Genomic DNA, 16,763 nt, shown 5'->3' with positions numbered 1-16,763 from the left:
TGTCACATGCGAGGGTTGTGTAACTCCTAGTGAATTTTGGAGAAATGGCAACATTCAGATATATTCAGTATACTTACAAAACCATTAAATAGCTGTTCTGTGCAACCAGGGGTCAGTCAGATCAACAGCTAGCAAAAACACACAAACATGCTTCACAAGTGCAGTAAAAAAGGTATTCATTCAGTTTAAGTCCATTCAGTTTGCTTTGAAAATTTAAAATAGAAAATATTTTTTCTGTCACTGGATATGTTATGATGAAAACCTCTCCACCTTAAAGAAAAAAGATTGAGAAGATTGATCATGGTGAGTCCGCACATATAATATGTCCATAAATATAAGCAGGTAAATGCAATGACCTCAAAGAAAGAAGGGAGGTGATGATCGAAAATGTTATACTGAATGGCTTCCATCAGAGGGACACAATTTAACCTTGTACACTCCTCCACCAACCTGTTATACGCAGGAGAATTTACGTTAAATGTGTTTTTGTTGTCTGATTCTAAGCCTGTTTCTTACAAAGATCGAAGATGTAAAATGAAGTGCCATCTTGAGTGTGGCACAGAGGGCGGTCAGCAGCCCCCATTGTGTCAAACTAACACAACATTCTGTGCCATGAGAGGCGATATTACCCAGAACTCTCAGTGCCTTGTACAAACAATAATAATTATGTGAGAACTGAAATCTTAATTGTAACACACAATTCCAAAGTATGGTGTCTTTTATTTAAGAATAATATATAATAAAGCTTATTAATAAAGATTATACATATGGTTATTATATTCAGTGTCATTATCAGAGGGCAAAATGCCACAATGCAAAAAATCTGTGTTTTGTGAATTTCATAAAATAATCCAATAGTAAGCAATGATTATAAAAGCATTAACAACTGAATTATAAATAATTGAATTTAATTATAAATAGGCAATGTTTCTATTCAGTGAACACACTAATTCAAAATTACTCTCATCTTAACCCAGATGTGCAGTTTGCACGTGATGTGGGTAGAAAATGTTTTGCTGCAATGTTTCCTTGAGCAACAGCGCCTCCTAGTGTTTTCAAAGCAGCACTGCACTGAGAGAGGGCGCCTTCAGCGATCAGCATCGAGTTATCCCAAATACTGCAAAACCACAATATTATTATGTAACAATTCAGCTGATGTTTGAAAAGCCTCTTTTTGTTCCAGATAGAGATTAAAAGAGAATGCATGCTATCTGGAAGAACAGTCACTAAACAGGTTTTTAGCACAACTCTCCATTAGTCTTGTCATTGTTCAGTAAGTTATTATATAAGGAGAAAAGTCCACACCGCGCTGACTAAATAGTGCAAACACCACGTGCACTCAATCCTTTGCCCATAACCAGACTCAGGATCTGGAGTCAAAGCTGAGATCACATGAGGGACTATGTTCCTGAAGCTGCTCTGGGGTTTCAATTATACAAGCATAGAAAAATTTGTGATAACTATCCTAATATTTGTAGGGATTTAATGATGCACCCCGAGATTCTGCATTTGCTTAAAATTTTGAAATTATACAATCTTATTAGATTAAAAAAACTTATCATGCTGCATGCAACATCTTTGTTTGGACTGTGATTAAAATACAATGTTTGGCTCTAATTTTAAATGAAAAGAGCACAGGCAAAGCCTAAGTTTGTTAATATGAAGAGTTTTCTTTTAATTCTATTATATAGCCTATTTATTAGATTCGGAGTGTGTTTTACAGTTTGACATATTATATATTTCAGATTCATAAAGAAATGTGCAGCGGTTTGTCCAAGCAATATAAAAGGACATATTTTAATTTATTATTTGTCTTAAATCTCTGATTCTAGAAAAAGAAAATGACTATTTCATGATCTCAAGAACATGTCCAAGTCACATTCCACCTCAGATTAAAAAGAAAGAAAAAGAAAGAAAGAAAAATTTTCTAAAAGAAAAAAAAAGATCTTATTATTATTTCATTTGTCTTGCAAAATGTAATTTCTTGTCTCTTTCTTTTGATTTGGGATGAAATATAACTTTTTTTTTTTTTTTTTTTTTTGAGACTCAGCCTGTAAGAATGCATTCAGATACATACCATTATAGTGCTGAAACTATTCCCTTCTAACCACAGCACTGTCAGGACACAGATTTCCCAGAGTGTATAAAGTTCCTAAAGGAAAAGACAAAAGAGACAAATTCATGAGGACTGATCGATTGCATGCCTCTGACACTGACTTTAAAGTGACACCCCACTGACCGTTAGCTTGGTGCTCTGACCGGAAAGTTAAGTGAGGAGGTACGGGCCGACAGACAGACAGACCTGACCTGGGTGAGTGGAGTGAGACAGCTCATGCAGACAGCACCCCATTATGAGAGCTGAGCTGTCTGATCAACATGCGCATACCATTGATCTGAAGAAAAACACAGGCACTTCATTAGTAAATGCAGTATCTTATCTTCTTTTTATATTTTTGAAAAAAGCGTCTTATGCTCTGCATTTTTTTTTATTAAAATACAAAAACATAAATATTATTAGAATTTAAAATAAGTAAATATATGCAATAAAAATAGATAAATATTAAATACAAGTAAATAGTATATAAGTATATTATATTTACTATAAGATAATTAATAAGGACTATAAATATAGTTGTTATGTTCAATGTCAATGAAAAATGCGCAAATGTGACATTTTCTTAACTGTCATTAAATTGTTCAATTATGAAGCACAATGCAAAAAATAATACTAAAATAAAACAATAATAAAAAAATAATATTCCTAAAATAATCTTGGAATGTACATATTCTCCTGTTAAATTTGGGGATGAAATATGTTTTTATTTTTTTTACCCAAACATAAACACAATAAAATATAATTTGTAGACCTCCTAAAATAACACAATGCAAGTTAATTTATATAGCGCATTACATACCTAATGGTAATTCAAAGTGCTTAAGTAAAAAAGGATTGCAAAAAATCATAAAATAATCATAAAAGATGATTAGGAAATAAAAATAACAATAAAACAATTGAAATAAAAAATATATTAATTTAATACAAATGAGAAGAAAAAAGATGATGAAGTGCTGTAAATAATAAAAACAGTACAGAAATAAACCTGGGGATGGTTGCATAAAAGTTGTAGACTAGTCTCACAAGTTAGTCATCCAATTTTCTTTAAGACTGGCCATATTTTTTATTTTTTATTCAGTTACAGTAAATCATAAATTAGTCTAACCTGAACCCTAAAATAAGACAGATTAGCCCTTTGATAACTGCTAGTTGGTCAAAATCTTAAAACACATCCTTAAAATAGAGGCTAAGTTTATGCAAACGGACCCTTGAGCATTTCTTCAGGTGACAGAGGGGTGGAGCCAGTCTCTCCTCGGAGTCTTCATCCTCCTCCTCTTCCTCATCCACACTCTGCAGGAGTCTCTTACTGATGAGCTGTTCGTCTCTCCGTGCCAGATTTAATCTCCACATCTTTATTTTAATGTCTATCTGGTTCTCTCATCAAATATTTTAAAGTGTTTTATCAACCTGGCTCGCTGTGGATGTTTATTAATGTGAACCGTGATAAACATTTCAAAATTAAAGGTCTGCAAAATAGTACTCTATAAAATATATCATATTATTACTATTATTATTATTATTATTATTAAATAAATGATTTAACTAATAATTTATACATTAAACAGGCCGTCATACACAAATCGCGCTCACCCTCACCTGTGTTATTGTGGCTTTTATTTTGTAATCTTCAAAACCCGCTGCGTCTCTCGCGTTTCGCTTCACAGTGCACACTTCTGTAAAGAAGACTCGAGTTAACGCCAGTAATTCATCTCCATGCTATTAGTAAATCAACTCAGAGTACAACTAGTTTCATATACGGTTTATAGGTAGGTGACTATGAAAAATGAGCTTTTACAGTTTAAATAAATTTAGACGTCGAAGGGTTTTATTTGTCCAGACCAACATAGCATGAAGGCCACGTTTATGTGCCATGCTTTAAAATTTTAAAAGTCTAATAGCGTAATCATGTCAGATGACTTGCTTATCTGAATATACTACATTATAGGATTTATAATGATTATGATATACACGCCTCGGGTTTCCAGTTATGTGTGTTTTAGCAAGGTGCCACGATGTGTACAGTTTTGCATTTTAAAGCTAACGTAAACTGTGTTTCCCTGAGAGCGGCTTTATTTTTTGTAGTCCGCATGCTCCACTCTTAACTAAAACAAAATATTTTCTTTATCCAGGTGACAGAATCGCCAGTTTTATATCCATCATGTCAAAGGCAACCAAACGTAAGCACGTAGTCAAAGAAGTTCTCGAGGACTGTGTGGCACCCACTGAAGACCAGCATATCATGAGGGTACATTCACCAGATTTTGGGACCTCTAAGGCTATGAGAACTCATTATTCACATTATACCAAGCTACTAATAATTATATGCCTCCTTCACATCACAGGTCTTAGGAAGTAATGGCAATAACTTGCATGAAGCGGTGACTGGCAGCGGCGAGCGCTTCCTCGTCAGTATGCCTCCTAAATACCGCAAGAACATATGGATCAAACGAGGTGAGTTTGTTTAACCTTTCATATATATATATATATATATATATATATATATATATATATATATATATATATATATATATATATATATAACATGTATAAAATACATTAAAGACACTTAAATGTTTTCATGGTCTTTTATGTTTGTTAGGAGACTTTGTCATTGTTGATCCCATTAAAGAAGGAGGGAAGGTGAAAGGAGAAATAAGTTTCATACTTTACAGGGACCATATTCAGTACCTGAGAAAAATTGGTGTCTGGTAAGGCCATTGTTTTTTTTTATATATATTTTATTTAAATGGAATATTATGATACCCTCAAGTTGTTCCAAACCTGTATGAATTTCTTTCTTCTTTTGAACACAAAAGAAGATATTTTAAAACGTATTTGTTGCCAAACAGTTGATGGTCCCCATAGACTTCCATAGTATGGAAAATAAAAAATACTGTGGAAGTCAATGGGAACCAAAAATGTTTACATTCTTTAAAATTTTACACTATTAAAATATAATTTGGAGAGTGAGTAAATTACAACATTTTCATTTTTCGGATAAGAGGTCTCTTTGAACTTAGTCCTGATGTGATATGTATTACTCAACAGTAAAAGGTTTTCAATAACAAAAATGTTGCAGCCACGGCAGTTTCTAGAAAAGTGGGAAAACACAATGTTAAATGCAATAAAATGCAGCTGATAATATAAGCATGCATAGATGGAATAGCAGAAATTAAGTATTTTTGAAGGTCTTATTTACTAAAACCTGTTATCATGTGTTCAGGAAAACAAAGCTGAAATGTGTAAACAGTAAAGCATAGTTTTACACTTCACACAGGCCAGAAGGATTCCAGGAGGATGGCGCATCCAGTGAGAGGAACGGGGAAAAACCGAAAGAAAGAAGTGAAAGAAAAACGGAGGAGGAAGGAGAGGGTGACAGCGACTCTGAGGATGACGACAGTGATCTGTTTGTAAACACCAATCGTGCCACTGTTCTCTACAGTGAGAGTGAGGAAGAGACTGATGAAGATGAGGAGGGTGACAATGATGGGGATGAAAAGGAGGAAGATGATGATGAAGGAAGAGCATTAAAAACTGCATGACACTGGAAGATGCTTCCACCACAGCATGACCAAAAACAGTTTTCTAGGACGCTTAAAAACCTGGACAAACTACACTGGTGCCTGAGACTGAGCTATCATTGCATTGAATGATTTCTCTGTGATGGCTTTCAGAAGTTTCTGCCTAAGTTTAATTTGTTTCAAATCTCTTATTCATTTTGTTTCATTAAAAGAAACATTGTATATTATAATTCTTGTAAATAGGGTGTTGTAATAAACTTTGTTTTGTACACTTGACGTTTTTCCCACAAGTTTGAGCTAATTCGACACTCATTTACAGTAACACACTGAAGTCAGAAGTAAAATCATAGACAAAGTCAGCATGAAAGGATTTTTATTATCTTTATCAGAGTTTCTGTGGGTCTTAAAAAGTCTTAATTCACCCTTCTGCAAATGAAGCCCTTAAAAAGTTCATAAACTGTTGTCTCAGTTTGTCTTTATTTAATTTTTTTAAACAATGCAAATATATCAAAACATTGTCTTTTTTTTCTGACAAATCTAACAAATTTAAATGTGATTATGCCTAAAACAAGACTTTAGATGAGATTTCGATTTTTAGACATTTATACTTAAAACGGCAAACTGAAAAACGTACAATAAAAGTTATGACTATTATACTCTTATTATACCTTTTTGGGAGCAGAGTTGAAAGTTGTATTTTTAAATGTTCATATGTCGCTAATACAACTCCCTAGACTTGGTTATTCATTTCAATTAATTCCTTAAATTTCTTTACTTGGTCTTAAAATAAGGTCTTAAATTTACCATCATAAAACCTGCAGAAACCCTGTTTATAAAACTTCTAGGCAGTTATTGCATCAACATATAAAAGTAAAAAATATTCCAAACAAAAAATTATACAATATACCTCACAATGCATAACATCAGTTTTCAAGTGTTCAGTAAGAATGAGAGCTTGCTTTAAAAAAAAGATGAGTCTGTGGCTCTCAGACAGGCCTAGGTTTGACTCTCAGCGTTGCATTTCTGCATTCAGTGCTGGGTGTCGACGTTTCAGTCCAAAGATGGAACATCTCAGCTGGGCTTCGCTTGTGCACCAGCAGGATGGTGTGATTCGCACAGGGTTCCTTGGGCTCATCTTTGGGGAAGTCAAAGGTGAGGAAGGCAGGGTGGTGGACAGGGTAAACTCCCAGTCTCTGAAGACACATACCCAGGTAGACGTCATCAATGGGGAACAGATGAACCCTCTGTGACACCTCTAAAAGCCTATGTGCCAGAGAACCAGAGTAAAGCATCCCTCCTCCACCAGGGTATGAAGGGTACAGCCCTTTATAGAAACTCTCTGGGATGTAGTACTTCGTTCCATTAGAGCGTATAGGTGCGGCATTGCTTATCACGTCCCCCACAACAAACGTCTCCATTTTATTTGCCTGCCTGGATCCATTTGAGAAGCTTTGGTTTGCTGCTTCAGCTAGAAGATAGTCCAGGACAGCAGGTGTCCTCACAAATACATCATCATCACCCTTAAAAATGAAATGGGCATGTGGGCAGCATCTTGCAAACCAGTCCCAGAACAGCACATCCTTCAGGGAGAGGTTGAAGAAGGTGTCCATAAAGTCCCACTGGATGATATCACCATACTTTTCACTCTCCAAATGCAATTTCTCTTCAATTTGCAAGTCTTTGGACCTCCCCAGAAGGAAGACCCTGCGAACGAGCCTTTGCCGTCCACCTCTGGTTTTTAATCTTCCTGAACGCCCCCAAGTTTCTCGTATGGCTTCCCTGTTATCAAAGTTTGCAGTCTGAGTTTTGATGGCCATGAGCAATAACGGTGCCGTTTTCTTTGCTTGAGCATCACAAACATCTAAAGGATCTATGAGCAGCGGATAGTCTCGACAGTGCATAGTGGTCACAAAATTCTTCATCTGGATTGGTAGATTAGCATAATCATGCATTATATTGTTAATCTCATAATTTGGAGAACATTCAACCCCAGTCCTTCTGGATGTTTCTGTGTTGTAAGAAACACTGGATGTTTTTGCAGCCAGATGAGGCTTTAGGATAGGGTTATACTGGAGATCCGTCTTGAACTGGATGATGTTCCACAGAGCGCTACTATCTGGCTCGTTTCTCCAGAAGGGTTTGACAGGATGAGGAGCCAGATCTCTGGAGTGTTTGAGACCGCTGGCAGTGAAATGTGTCGGCAGCACAGAATGAACAACATGTGCACCAGGTGCCCCATGCTTCATGACATAGGACAAAGCAATTGAGACATATATGTAGACTGGGAGCAGCAATATGCACGGCGAACAGAAGAACAAGATCTGCCGGCGGTATCGACACAGACAGGAAGCCATAAACTGAGGAAAGAAAGATTAAGAATGTTAAACAGATCAGTATTTTATGTAAATATGTTTTTTTTCTTCTATATATGTCAACGCAGGCATTGCAGATTATTCAGACATCAGCAAAAATCTTTACAAATTCCCCATCGTAACCCTAGTCTCCACTAAAATGGAATAGTACGTTTTTGTAAGGGAATATTTTTGTAAGTCCATATTATATTATATATACATAAGCATCTTATTTACATAAGACTTGATATAAAATTATTTACCATAAAATGGAGTAACCTGCATACTACTTAAATACTTCTATAACTTTATTATTATTTTTATTTTAGTTTTACAAATAATTAAATTGAAAATAAATCAAACCAAAAACTTTTCATTCAAAACTTTAACGAACCAACTCGTAAACTGAGACTACAGTTTCTCACTTGTGCTACTCAGAAAGGTTGAGCTGATAAGTGTTTAGATGATTTTTTTTTTTATCTTTATCATTATTTTATTGTTCCAACAACGAAATGAAAAGAAAACTGCTATTACTAAACTACTAAAATCGCTTTAAACTTACCACGTTTTCCTGGTGATGTAGTTTATGATGAATTTCGAGTCATTCACATAATTCTCAAAATGTATGCGCAAGCTAAAAGACAAACATGTTACATGGAATATGTGGAAACGTCTTATTTACAAAATAATAATAATAATAATAATAATAAACTGTTTTAAAGTAAACTCGCTTTCCCCTTGTCGCTCGTGCACTGTGGATAACGTCAAATAACATCGGTTGTGAAATTCAGGTGTGAGCGCTCGAGGCCGCGCCCACGATATACTCACCTGTGACGTAACAAAGAGGAGATCGGGGCTAGTTGTCACACTTTTTTACTCTAGTGAATATTGTATAGATAATATGTATAGATTATTTAAACTCAGTGAGTCATTTTACTGGTTAAATAAAGGTAAATTATTAAAACCGGTAAAATAAATATCAAACCTATCTTTTGACCTAAGAATATTTTTGAAGTACTAGGCCTATAACAACCTCCACTTGTGACACCGAGCCCTGTTGTCCCCTATTTATTATCAGTATACAAAAACACACATCCATTTATTTTATTTTTTTTTGTAGTTTCATTCACTTAGACCTGTTTGACAAGTATGGTGAGTTGTCAGTGTACTACAAAGCCATTTGAAAGCCCCACAGATAACAAGTTACTCCCTTCAGCAAGTAAGGTCAGTTGATTTCTGCATTACAAAGCAATATCAGCATCACTGATGTTGATTAGAATCTAGAATAGATTATAATCAAGTATTTCATCATTGTGATGATGATATTAATGTGAGCTCACCAGACCTTCTGTTTAAATTGCTCTCATCTTCTCCCCATGCAGGCAGCTCGCCCACAAACGTATTGTCTTCAGGCTGCTTGTTGATGAATGTGTTCTATCCCCACTAGAAGAACTAACCCTCGACAGAGTATTGGTCAGACGCTTCGAGCTGGTTAAGTAGGGGAACTGTCTGTTTCTGTCTTGCTTCATTATATGGTTTTTAACAGTTAATCAAGTAATCTTACTACTGAAAGTACACTGAAAAAAAGAAAAAAAAAATCAGAAATTGCTAGAAATTTTCAAAATTAGTTACAAAGAAACAGCAACATTGAATTAAATGTTAAATAGTGAAATAGAAATTTTTGTTTTTCTTGTAAAATGTACTTCAATAATCTTTGTTTTACGACATAAAAAATAGTGCTATTATTTTAAGAAAAATACTATACCTACTATATTGGAAAAATATTTCATGCTTTATATGATGAAAAAAAAATTACACTACGTTTAAAAAATAATAATAATAATAAAAAAAAAAATCAAATTAAGAAATAATGGATGCAGATATGAACTTCTTTTCTTTCTTTCTTTTTCTTGGTCATAAGGTCATATTAGTTACCACTAGTTAACTGCATTAGTTAAGATTAACTAACAATGAAAAATCCTTCTAAAGCATTTATTAATACATTTATTCAAATTAAAGTTTATTTAAATTTATTTATTTAAAGTTTAGGTAATGAAAATGTAATATATTAATACTGTAACAAACATATTGCTCATTGAGTTATTTTTTGTTAATGCACTAATGTTTCCTAATGTGACCTTATTGTAAAGAGTTACCCATGCTTATTACCTATACATTTACGAAAGTGTACTTTTTGCATGTGTTCAGTGCATTCACCTGATGTCAAATTTTTTTCTAATTAGTTTCAATAAATGCTTTTTTTCAGATTGAGAACTTTTCAAGCACTTTAATTTCTAAAAATCAAGGAAAAAGTGACTTATGATATTATCCAAACCTGTAATCACCATAGAGACAGAGGATGCATACTGTCTGATATTAAAATTAGTTGTTGATCAATATACGTTTTAAGTGTCCAGTTGTCAGATTTTTACCTCCAGTCCCAACTAAAACTGAAAACATGGCTGCATCCTTGATACATCTCTGTCAAAGTTCTGTCAAGGAAAGAATAAACTGCTGGTGCCCTGAAAACATATATCATGTCACCATCATGCCAAGAAACAGACATACATTCTGATGAATTCATTTTTTAAAATGGTAGGAATTAAGATTTATTTTTTCCATATGAACAAGTGGTTTTATTTCATTTGTATTTTTTTTTACAAGTACTATTTTTTTGAGAAAACTTGCAAAAATTTCTAGCATATTCCAAGTCAAGAATGAACATGAAAAAAGGGGATTTATTGCTGAATGTCAAATGAAAACTACACTTTCACCATGTGAATACGACTCAGTTGCTGCGGTTACCATGCACTCATCTATCTGAACCACTAGAACATGCAGAGGGAGGGACGCCTTCACAGGCAGAGAGGAAGAACAGAAGAAACAGAGAGAAAGACAGGAAGAAAATCAATCAGCGAGACGAGCGGCGCTTTAAATGACTGTGTGCACACAAAATTAATCTTGAGCATGTGTGTCTGTGTTTGTGTAAGTGTGTACATTGCATGTGGTATAAGGTGTTAGTGTGTGTGTGGAGGGTTTATCTTCTCAAATGTCGTTGTAGGTTGTTGGGCTCTGGAAGTAGGGGTTAACACTTTGTAATCCATCTAAAGTAGCACGTCTAGTAGCCGAACACGCATTGCTTCAAGCAAGTCTCCAACTTGTATACATATGTGTCAAAAAGAGAAAGCACGGACTGGGAATGACCCCACTGAAAAGGGAAAAAAAACAAAGGAAAAACTACAAAACATGGAGCATTTTGCACAAACATCTGGTCGTATCGTTCTTCATTGTCTTCCCAGAATGATGCAGACACGATGGGCAGTAATGGATCTGTTTTAATGGACAATGCAGTTTTCAATGAAAAGTCCTGAGACACAGTGCGGCTTAAAGCTGCTGGCATAGGAATGGAAAGGTGTGGGAGAGAGATGTAGGTCCGTGTAGGCTAGAATCAGGCTGGATTGGTTCCTCCGCAGGCCAATGACTACACTAGGAAGGAAGGTTACAGTGCAATGAGCTCGTGTCACCACAAGGGGTTCAGGTTTAACCATTTAGCGTGTACCTGACGACGTAATAGAGCTCCCTTTCGACAAAGCCAACATCCTAAAAAGAGTACAAGCATACGTATACACACACAGGCGCACGTCGAAACTCACAACACGCACACACGCTCGAAACGCTAACCTGAAGACGAACACAACGCGAACGCATGAACGAAACACGTTCACGCACTAAACCACGTGCACAAAGACACGTACGTATACACTGAGGTTCAATGATACTCTCACGCACACGGACAGAAGTGTAAACACATTCATTGGATGCACAGACCACCGTTTTGAAAACCCTGAACCAGGGCCAATACTGCGACCCAGCGCCATGCCCTGTGAACTCCTGTGTACCTCTGTTTTCTATGGAAACAATATGCAACAACCAGTTGAGAGTAAAGAAAACTTAGAACGTAGAAACTAAAATTGAATGCAAACTGCCCTCGGATGCTTGAACGAATCGGCATCCGATGCGATTTGACGTCGGTTACATGTGCGCGTGAATCCTAGACATGTAAACAAACACCTTACACAGAAGTGATTCGATATTGCATGATGTCTGAAAAATATCACAGTTAAAATGGGGAGATCCTGAAGAAATGAAACTAACGAACAAAGAAAAAAACAAGAAGACGTGTCTATAAAACCCAAGAGTCTGTTTTTAAGAAAGGCTACAAAAATTCAACTGAACCTCCCTCGTCGGCAAACAGCAAAAGGCACCACAATATTATTCTATTTCTAACTTGTGAAAAAATTGGCACATAATTCTTCGTAACGCTGTAAATCAAAATAAGGAATTACATATAAATAGTTTTCCCCCTATAAAAAAAGTCTTTGCTGCTAGCTAGTAGACAATTTTTGCTGAAATGAAAATAAATATTTCATTTGTTTAGAATATCTGTCTGTTATATAAAATAAAAAATATTTCTCATAGGTGCAGGTCTATAGCATATCATTTGTTTTTCGCGCCTACGCAAGTTTGTTCATCCTTGCTCTCATCTTTCTTTTTTAAAGGGGTGCATTGTCCGGTCTGGACCACGACTGCGACAGTTTGTTGGCCTGCACATTGCCACGGGAGGCCGAGCGTCCCGTGTTGTTGAAAGTCCGTGTGTCATTGGGTTGGTAGATTGTGGCCGGTTCAATGGCATTCATGTTATGCATACTGAGAAACGGCGTGCTCTCGCCGTGGCCGAGGTCGCCAACCTCATCGTCCTCCCACTCGCTGTCCGACAGGCAGCTTTGAGAGCTATAGTCCCTGGGGCCTGGTGTACGCTGAGAAACGTGGCCATTGACCCGTGACCTCCTTCGCCAACGCCGGCCGTTGCTGCTTTTCTTCGGCTGCTCTCGAGAGGACATGTACTCCTGCGTGGTCTCATAATCCTCATCATCCACAAAGCGGTACGGACTGGAAGGGAGGGAGCCCGTGCTCTCCGCCGCGTAATATGGCCTACGGGATCGGCGGTAGTGGTGCAGGAGGGGCTGGTCATCGTCGGGGGAGTAGGCTGCCATGACGATGGCCGAGGCGGCGGGTGGCAGGGAGAGGGCGTGGCTGGCGTTTGGCGTGGTGATCTGAAAGGTAGGCACCTGCGAGGGCAGTGAGGAGTGAAACTCCACAGGAGATAGACGCGCCGGCGTGGTCAGAGCAGACACATACCTGCGAAGATGCAGAAAAACATGGGGTGAGAGGTGGGACATTTTAATCAAAACATCAAAATTATTCCATTTAAACCAGGTATATTGTTACATTTTATTACAATTTAAAATAACAGTTTTTTTTATTTGAATATACTTTAAAAATCTATTTTATTCCTGTGCTGAATATTCAGCATCATTCCTCAAGTCTTCAGTGTCACATGATCCTTCAGAAATCATTCTAATATGCTGATTTACTGCTCAAGAAACATTTCTGATTATTAATGCTTAATATTTTTTGTGCAAAAACATTTTTCCCGGATATTTTAATCAATAAAAAAAAAACAAAAAAAAAAACAAACAAACCAAAATGCTTTTTTAATTTGAAATAGAAATCTTTTGTATTCCTTATTATCAATGTTGAAAAAAATCTTAGTGCTTTTCAGGATTCTTTGATGATTATAATGTTCAAAATATATATATATATATTTTTATTTATTGAAATCTTACAAAAGTATTTACTGTCATTTTTGATCAATTGAATGCATCCTTGCTGAATAAAAGTATTACTTTCTTTAAAAAAAAAAAAAATCTTACTGACCCCAAACTTTTGATTGGTAGCGTATGTCTACTGCATATTATAATTTATATAAATATATTTATATACAATATTTATTAGCAAATAGGGCTTTTGAATCAATTATTTATTATGAATCAACCAATTAGAATGACATTCAATCTAAAGACATAAATTACACCAAATATATAAAAAAAGAAATCCTAGAAAACCGTAATAAAGTAAAAGCATTCAAGTAAACATTTTGCCACACAAATTTTATTACAATCCCCACCAAATATCATGGTAAAATAAAGATTACAAACTTATTTAACCAACAAGACAGTAAGCATGCTTTCATTTGACAACAAATATACACAGTTTCTTTTTTTCTGTGAAGGTCTTCTTATGCTGTTGTTTCCTTTTTCACTCACCTGTCACTGTGAGGCGAGTCCCGCAGGGAATCGTAAGAGTCTCCATACTGTAGGGGGCACTGTGTAGCGTCAGGATAACCACAGTATGCTGCACGGCGGGCACGAGCCTCCATACACGCCGGGCTGCTGCATTTACTGGTGCCAACGGAGGAAGAGAGCGCCCCTGACTGACAGTCAGAGTGCATGCTGTCCGTCCGCTCCATACTCCATGTGCGCTCCTCTGGCCTGACAGGCAGGAACAACACGAAGTGAAGAATACTAATGTGAGAAATGTGAGAAGCATTCTATATATATATAGAAACTGGCCTGAAATATACCTTTATTCAGCAGGGATTTAATAAAGTAATTATACGGAAAAACATGTATAATGTTAGATTTGTATTTCAAATATTTTTGTAAAAAATGTATTGATCAAAGTACACATATATATATAAGCAACATTGACTAGTTGGGTTAGTAAATGAACAGACAGATGGACCGATGATATATGTAAAGGATCTATATATGGATGTATTGACAGATGAATCAGTCAGGGTCAGAAGAGTCAGTACCGGTGACTGGAAGCATGAGAAGCTGTGGAGGTATGGTGGGATTGTGACGACATTCGGCTGCCCGAGAAATTGCCTGATGTCTCTGTTCCGTGTCGTACTACTCGATCCGTTGCTGGGACATTCTTAGATATATACTGCAATAAAAATAGAGTAGCATGAGATTATGCCGATTTCACACTTGTGTCCTAACCTGAATACATCTGAAGAATTCTTAGTCATCAATGTACCACAGGAAACAGTTTATTATAAATATATAATCAACAACTTAGCAATTTACTTCTGAACTGCAGTAACATCCAGAAGAAACATAATGTGAATCTTTTCCAGAAATACTGGACTTTAAGAGCTTTTAGATCATGTCCACACATACACTCTTAAAAATAAAGGTGCTTCATGGTGACATTAAAGAACCTTTTTGTTTAAATGGTAGTTAAAATAGTTTTCAAGTGACGTCAGGAAAGCCAATCTGGAGAGCAAAATGAAACTTTGCTTCACTAACCGCCAGTTGTTTTTACACAGTTTGCATGAAGTAGTAATGTAGTTTATATGCAGATATTAAAAGGTGAAATTCAGTAAACACATTATTGATAATGTATATTTTGTACAAGCAAGCATATGAACCCAGAATATAAACACAATGTGCAAAGTTTCATGTTAAATGGTTTCCCATAGAAAATGATTAGGAAAATACCGAACCATTAAGCAGACTGCATTCATATTCTGACCTCATCTGCCTACCTGTATGTAAACTGGCATTTTGTTCACCTTTGTTTTATACTTCTGAGAGGTGATCTAAATATTTGCAGCTGTAAAACAGATGGAAAACTGATGTGCAGCAGTTCTATGGATGTTTTGCCCTCCAGGTCTTTGAGCCGGTCACGTGACTGAAACCTATTAATAGAACCTTTACCATCTGAATAACTTTTCTGTTTCACAAATGGTTCTTTGTTGACGAAAGAAGGTTCTTCAGGTCCTAAAAAGGTAAAAAAACAAATGGTTCTTTAAAGAACCTTTAACTGAATGGTTCTTTGTGATACCTGAAATGGTTCTTCTATGGCATTGCTGTGAAGAACCTTTTGAAGCACCTTTATTTTTAAGAGTGTTAAGAGTCTATATTATAGATCAGTGGAGTGCACATGGGTATTTTTATAAACAGTTTTCCTTCTTCCATTTTGAAAAACATCTCCATCCACGTGAAAATGCAAATGCATGCTATGATGCACTGTCAAGAGCATGCCAGACCAACAGGTGGTGATATAATCTCAGCCGTAAAGCCATGTTGAACAATCAGAAGCCTGAAAAAGTTTCAATTAGTGGGACATAACAGCACTGGCTCCGATGTCACCAGCCAAAAACGGCGGTTTCGCTGTCTACACAATTGGCCTCATTTATCAATCTAACGTAGAAACGACACAGATTCGTGCAAACAAGTCAACTTACAGTACGACAGAGTTCACGTGTGATTCATGAAACATAAGTATGCCACCAATCTCAATGTGTGAATGATCACACGTTGATAAATGTGGCGGCAGAAAACAATCGTCATTTGAATATCACACCCTTAAAACAGAAATTGATCTTACTCCAAAAACAGCCGTTAACCTTGTAATTGCAAACAATTAGGCTACATAAATTTATGTAATTCATATGTGTATTAAAATACTTGTAAATATAAACAGCTTATTTAGTTCCCCTCACCCTACAACAAATATTTTAAATTTAACAGTATTCAGAACAGAAGAAGAATGAAAAATATGTAGTTATAGAATCATATATTAAACTATAAAATAAAACACAAATTAGGCTATAGTGGCATTCAGCATACAAATGTCAAGCAAAACTGAAATGGCATGGGCTCACGAGCCTGTCTCATACCACAAGAATCCAAATGTTTCCATTTCTGCCATATTTGTAACATTTGTTTGCATAACCATTATTCATTATATTGTCTAAACATGGCTTTATACTTCACTCATGTTTTACTATCTGTGTTGTTTGCGTGTGCACGAGGCGCTTGTGCGGTCAGATGGATTAAATCAAATAAAAATAGAAAAAAA

The 16,763-nt window shown here is 36.0% G+C and overlaps 3 protein-coding genes across 5 annotated transcripts; 1 reads left to right on the top strand and 2 right to left on the bottom strand.

Annotated features, from left to right (window-relative positions):
- The first annotated feature begins 3,749 nt into the window (after nucleotides 1-3,749).
- Nucleotides 3,750-5,913, top strand: LOC113045109 (probable RNA-binding protein EIF1AD). Its single transcript, XM_026205282.1, has 5 exons — nucleotides 3,750-3,882; nucleotides 4,246-4,361; nucleotides 4,459-4,567; nucleotides 4,716-4,824; nucleotides 5,394-5,913. The coding sequence occupies exons 2-5, from the start codon at nucleotides 4,275-4,277 to the stop codon at nucleotides 5,656-5,658; spliced, it is 570 nt and encodes a 189-aa protein (XP_026061067.1). The 5' UTR covers nucleotides 3,750-3,882; nucleotides 4,246-4,274; the 3' UTR covers nucleotides 5,659-5,913.
- Nucleotides 5,914-6,057: 144 nt separating this feature from the next.
- On the bottom strand, nucleotides 6,058-9,560 carry LOC113045106 (N-acetyllactosaminide beta-1,3-N-acetylglucosaminyltransferase 2-like). Of its 2 annotated transcripts, none has more exons than XM_026205280.1 (2): nucleotides 9,334-9,560; nucleotides 6,058-7,994 (listed from the first exon to the last, which is right to left on the bottom strand). In XM_026205280.1, the coding sequence occupies exon 2, from the start codon at nucleotides 7,989-7,991 to the stop codon at nucleotides 6,624-6,626; it is 1,368 nt and encodes a 455-aa protein (XP_026061065.1). In that variant the 5' UTR covers nucleotides 7,992-7,994; nucleotides 9,334-9,560; the 3' UTR covers nucleotides 6,058-6,623. The 2 variants fall into 2 exon arrangements, with proteins under 2 accessions (XP_026061065.1, XP_026061064.1); XM_026205279.1 differs by lacking the exon at nucleotides 9,334-9,560 and adding an exon at nucleotides 8,551-8,904.
- Nucleotides 9,561-10,707: 1,147 nt separating this feature from the next.
- Nucleotides 10,708-14,941, bottom strand: LOC113045107 (pro-neuregulin-2, membrane-bound isoform-like). 2 transcript variants are annotated; one of them, XR_003275955.1, is made up of 4 exons: nucleotides 14,707-14,941; nucleotides 14,156-14,380; nucleotides 11,620-13,187; nucleotides 10,708-11,502 (listed from the first exon to the last, which is right to left on the bottom strand). XR_003275955.1 is itself a non-coding variant. In XM_026205281.1 (3 exons), exons 1-3 carry the CDS (start codon nucleotides 14,757-14,759, stop codon nucleotides 12,542-12,544), a joined length of 924 nt encoding a protein of 307 aa, XP_026061066.1. In that variant the 5' UTR covers nucleotides 14,760-14,941; the 3' UTR covers nucleotides 10,708-12,541. The 2 variants fall into 2 exon arrangements, 1 of the variants encoding a protein (XP_026061066.1); XM_026205281.1 differs by having other exon boundaries at nucleotides 10,708-13,187.
- Nucleotides 14,942-16,763: the final 1,822 nt, after the last annotated feature.

This window comes from Carassius auratus, chromosome 27 (genome assembly GCF_003368295.1).
Source record: "Carassius auratus strain Wakin chromosome 27, ASM336829v1, whole genome shotgun sequence".
In the NCBI taxonomy this organism is placed as follows: Eukaryota; Metazoa; Chordata; class Actinopteri; order Cypriniformes; family Cyprinidae; genus Carassius; species Carassius auratus.
Note: the sequence above shows the minus strand (reverse complement) of the source record. Positions and strands in the feature narration are given on the sequence as shown.

Coding starts and splice junctions, on each gene's coding strand:
- LOC113045107 (XM_026205281.1), bottom strand. CDS start 14,759: ATGTCGTCACAATCCCACCATACCTCCACAGCTTCTCATGCTTCCAGT. Junction 14,381..14,706: donor TCTCATGCTTCCAGTCACCG/GTACTGACTCTT, acceptor CCTGCCTGTCAG/GCCAGAGGAGCGCACATGGA. Junction 13,188..14,155: donor GACTCGCCTCACAGTGACAG/GTGAGTGAAAAA, acceptor GCATCTTCGCAG/GTATGTGTCTGCTCTGACCA.
- LOC113045106 (XM_026205280.1), bottom strand. CDS start 7,991: ATGGCTTCCTGTCTGTGTCGATACCGCCGGCAGATCTTGTTCTTCTGT.
- LOC113045109 (XM_026205282.1), top strand. CDS start 4,275: ATGTCAAAGGCAACCAAACGTAAGCACGTAGTCAAAGAAGTTCTCGAG. Junction 4,568..4,715: donor GAACATATGGATCAAACGAG/GTGAGTTTGTTT, acceptor TATGTTTGTTAG/GAGACTTTGTCATTGTTGAT. Junction 4,825..5,393: donor CTGAGAAAAATTGGTGTCTG/GTAAGGCCATTG, acceptor CACTTCACACAG/GCCAGAAGGATTCCAGGAGG.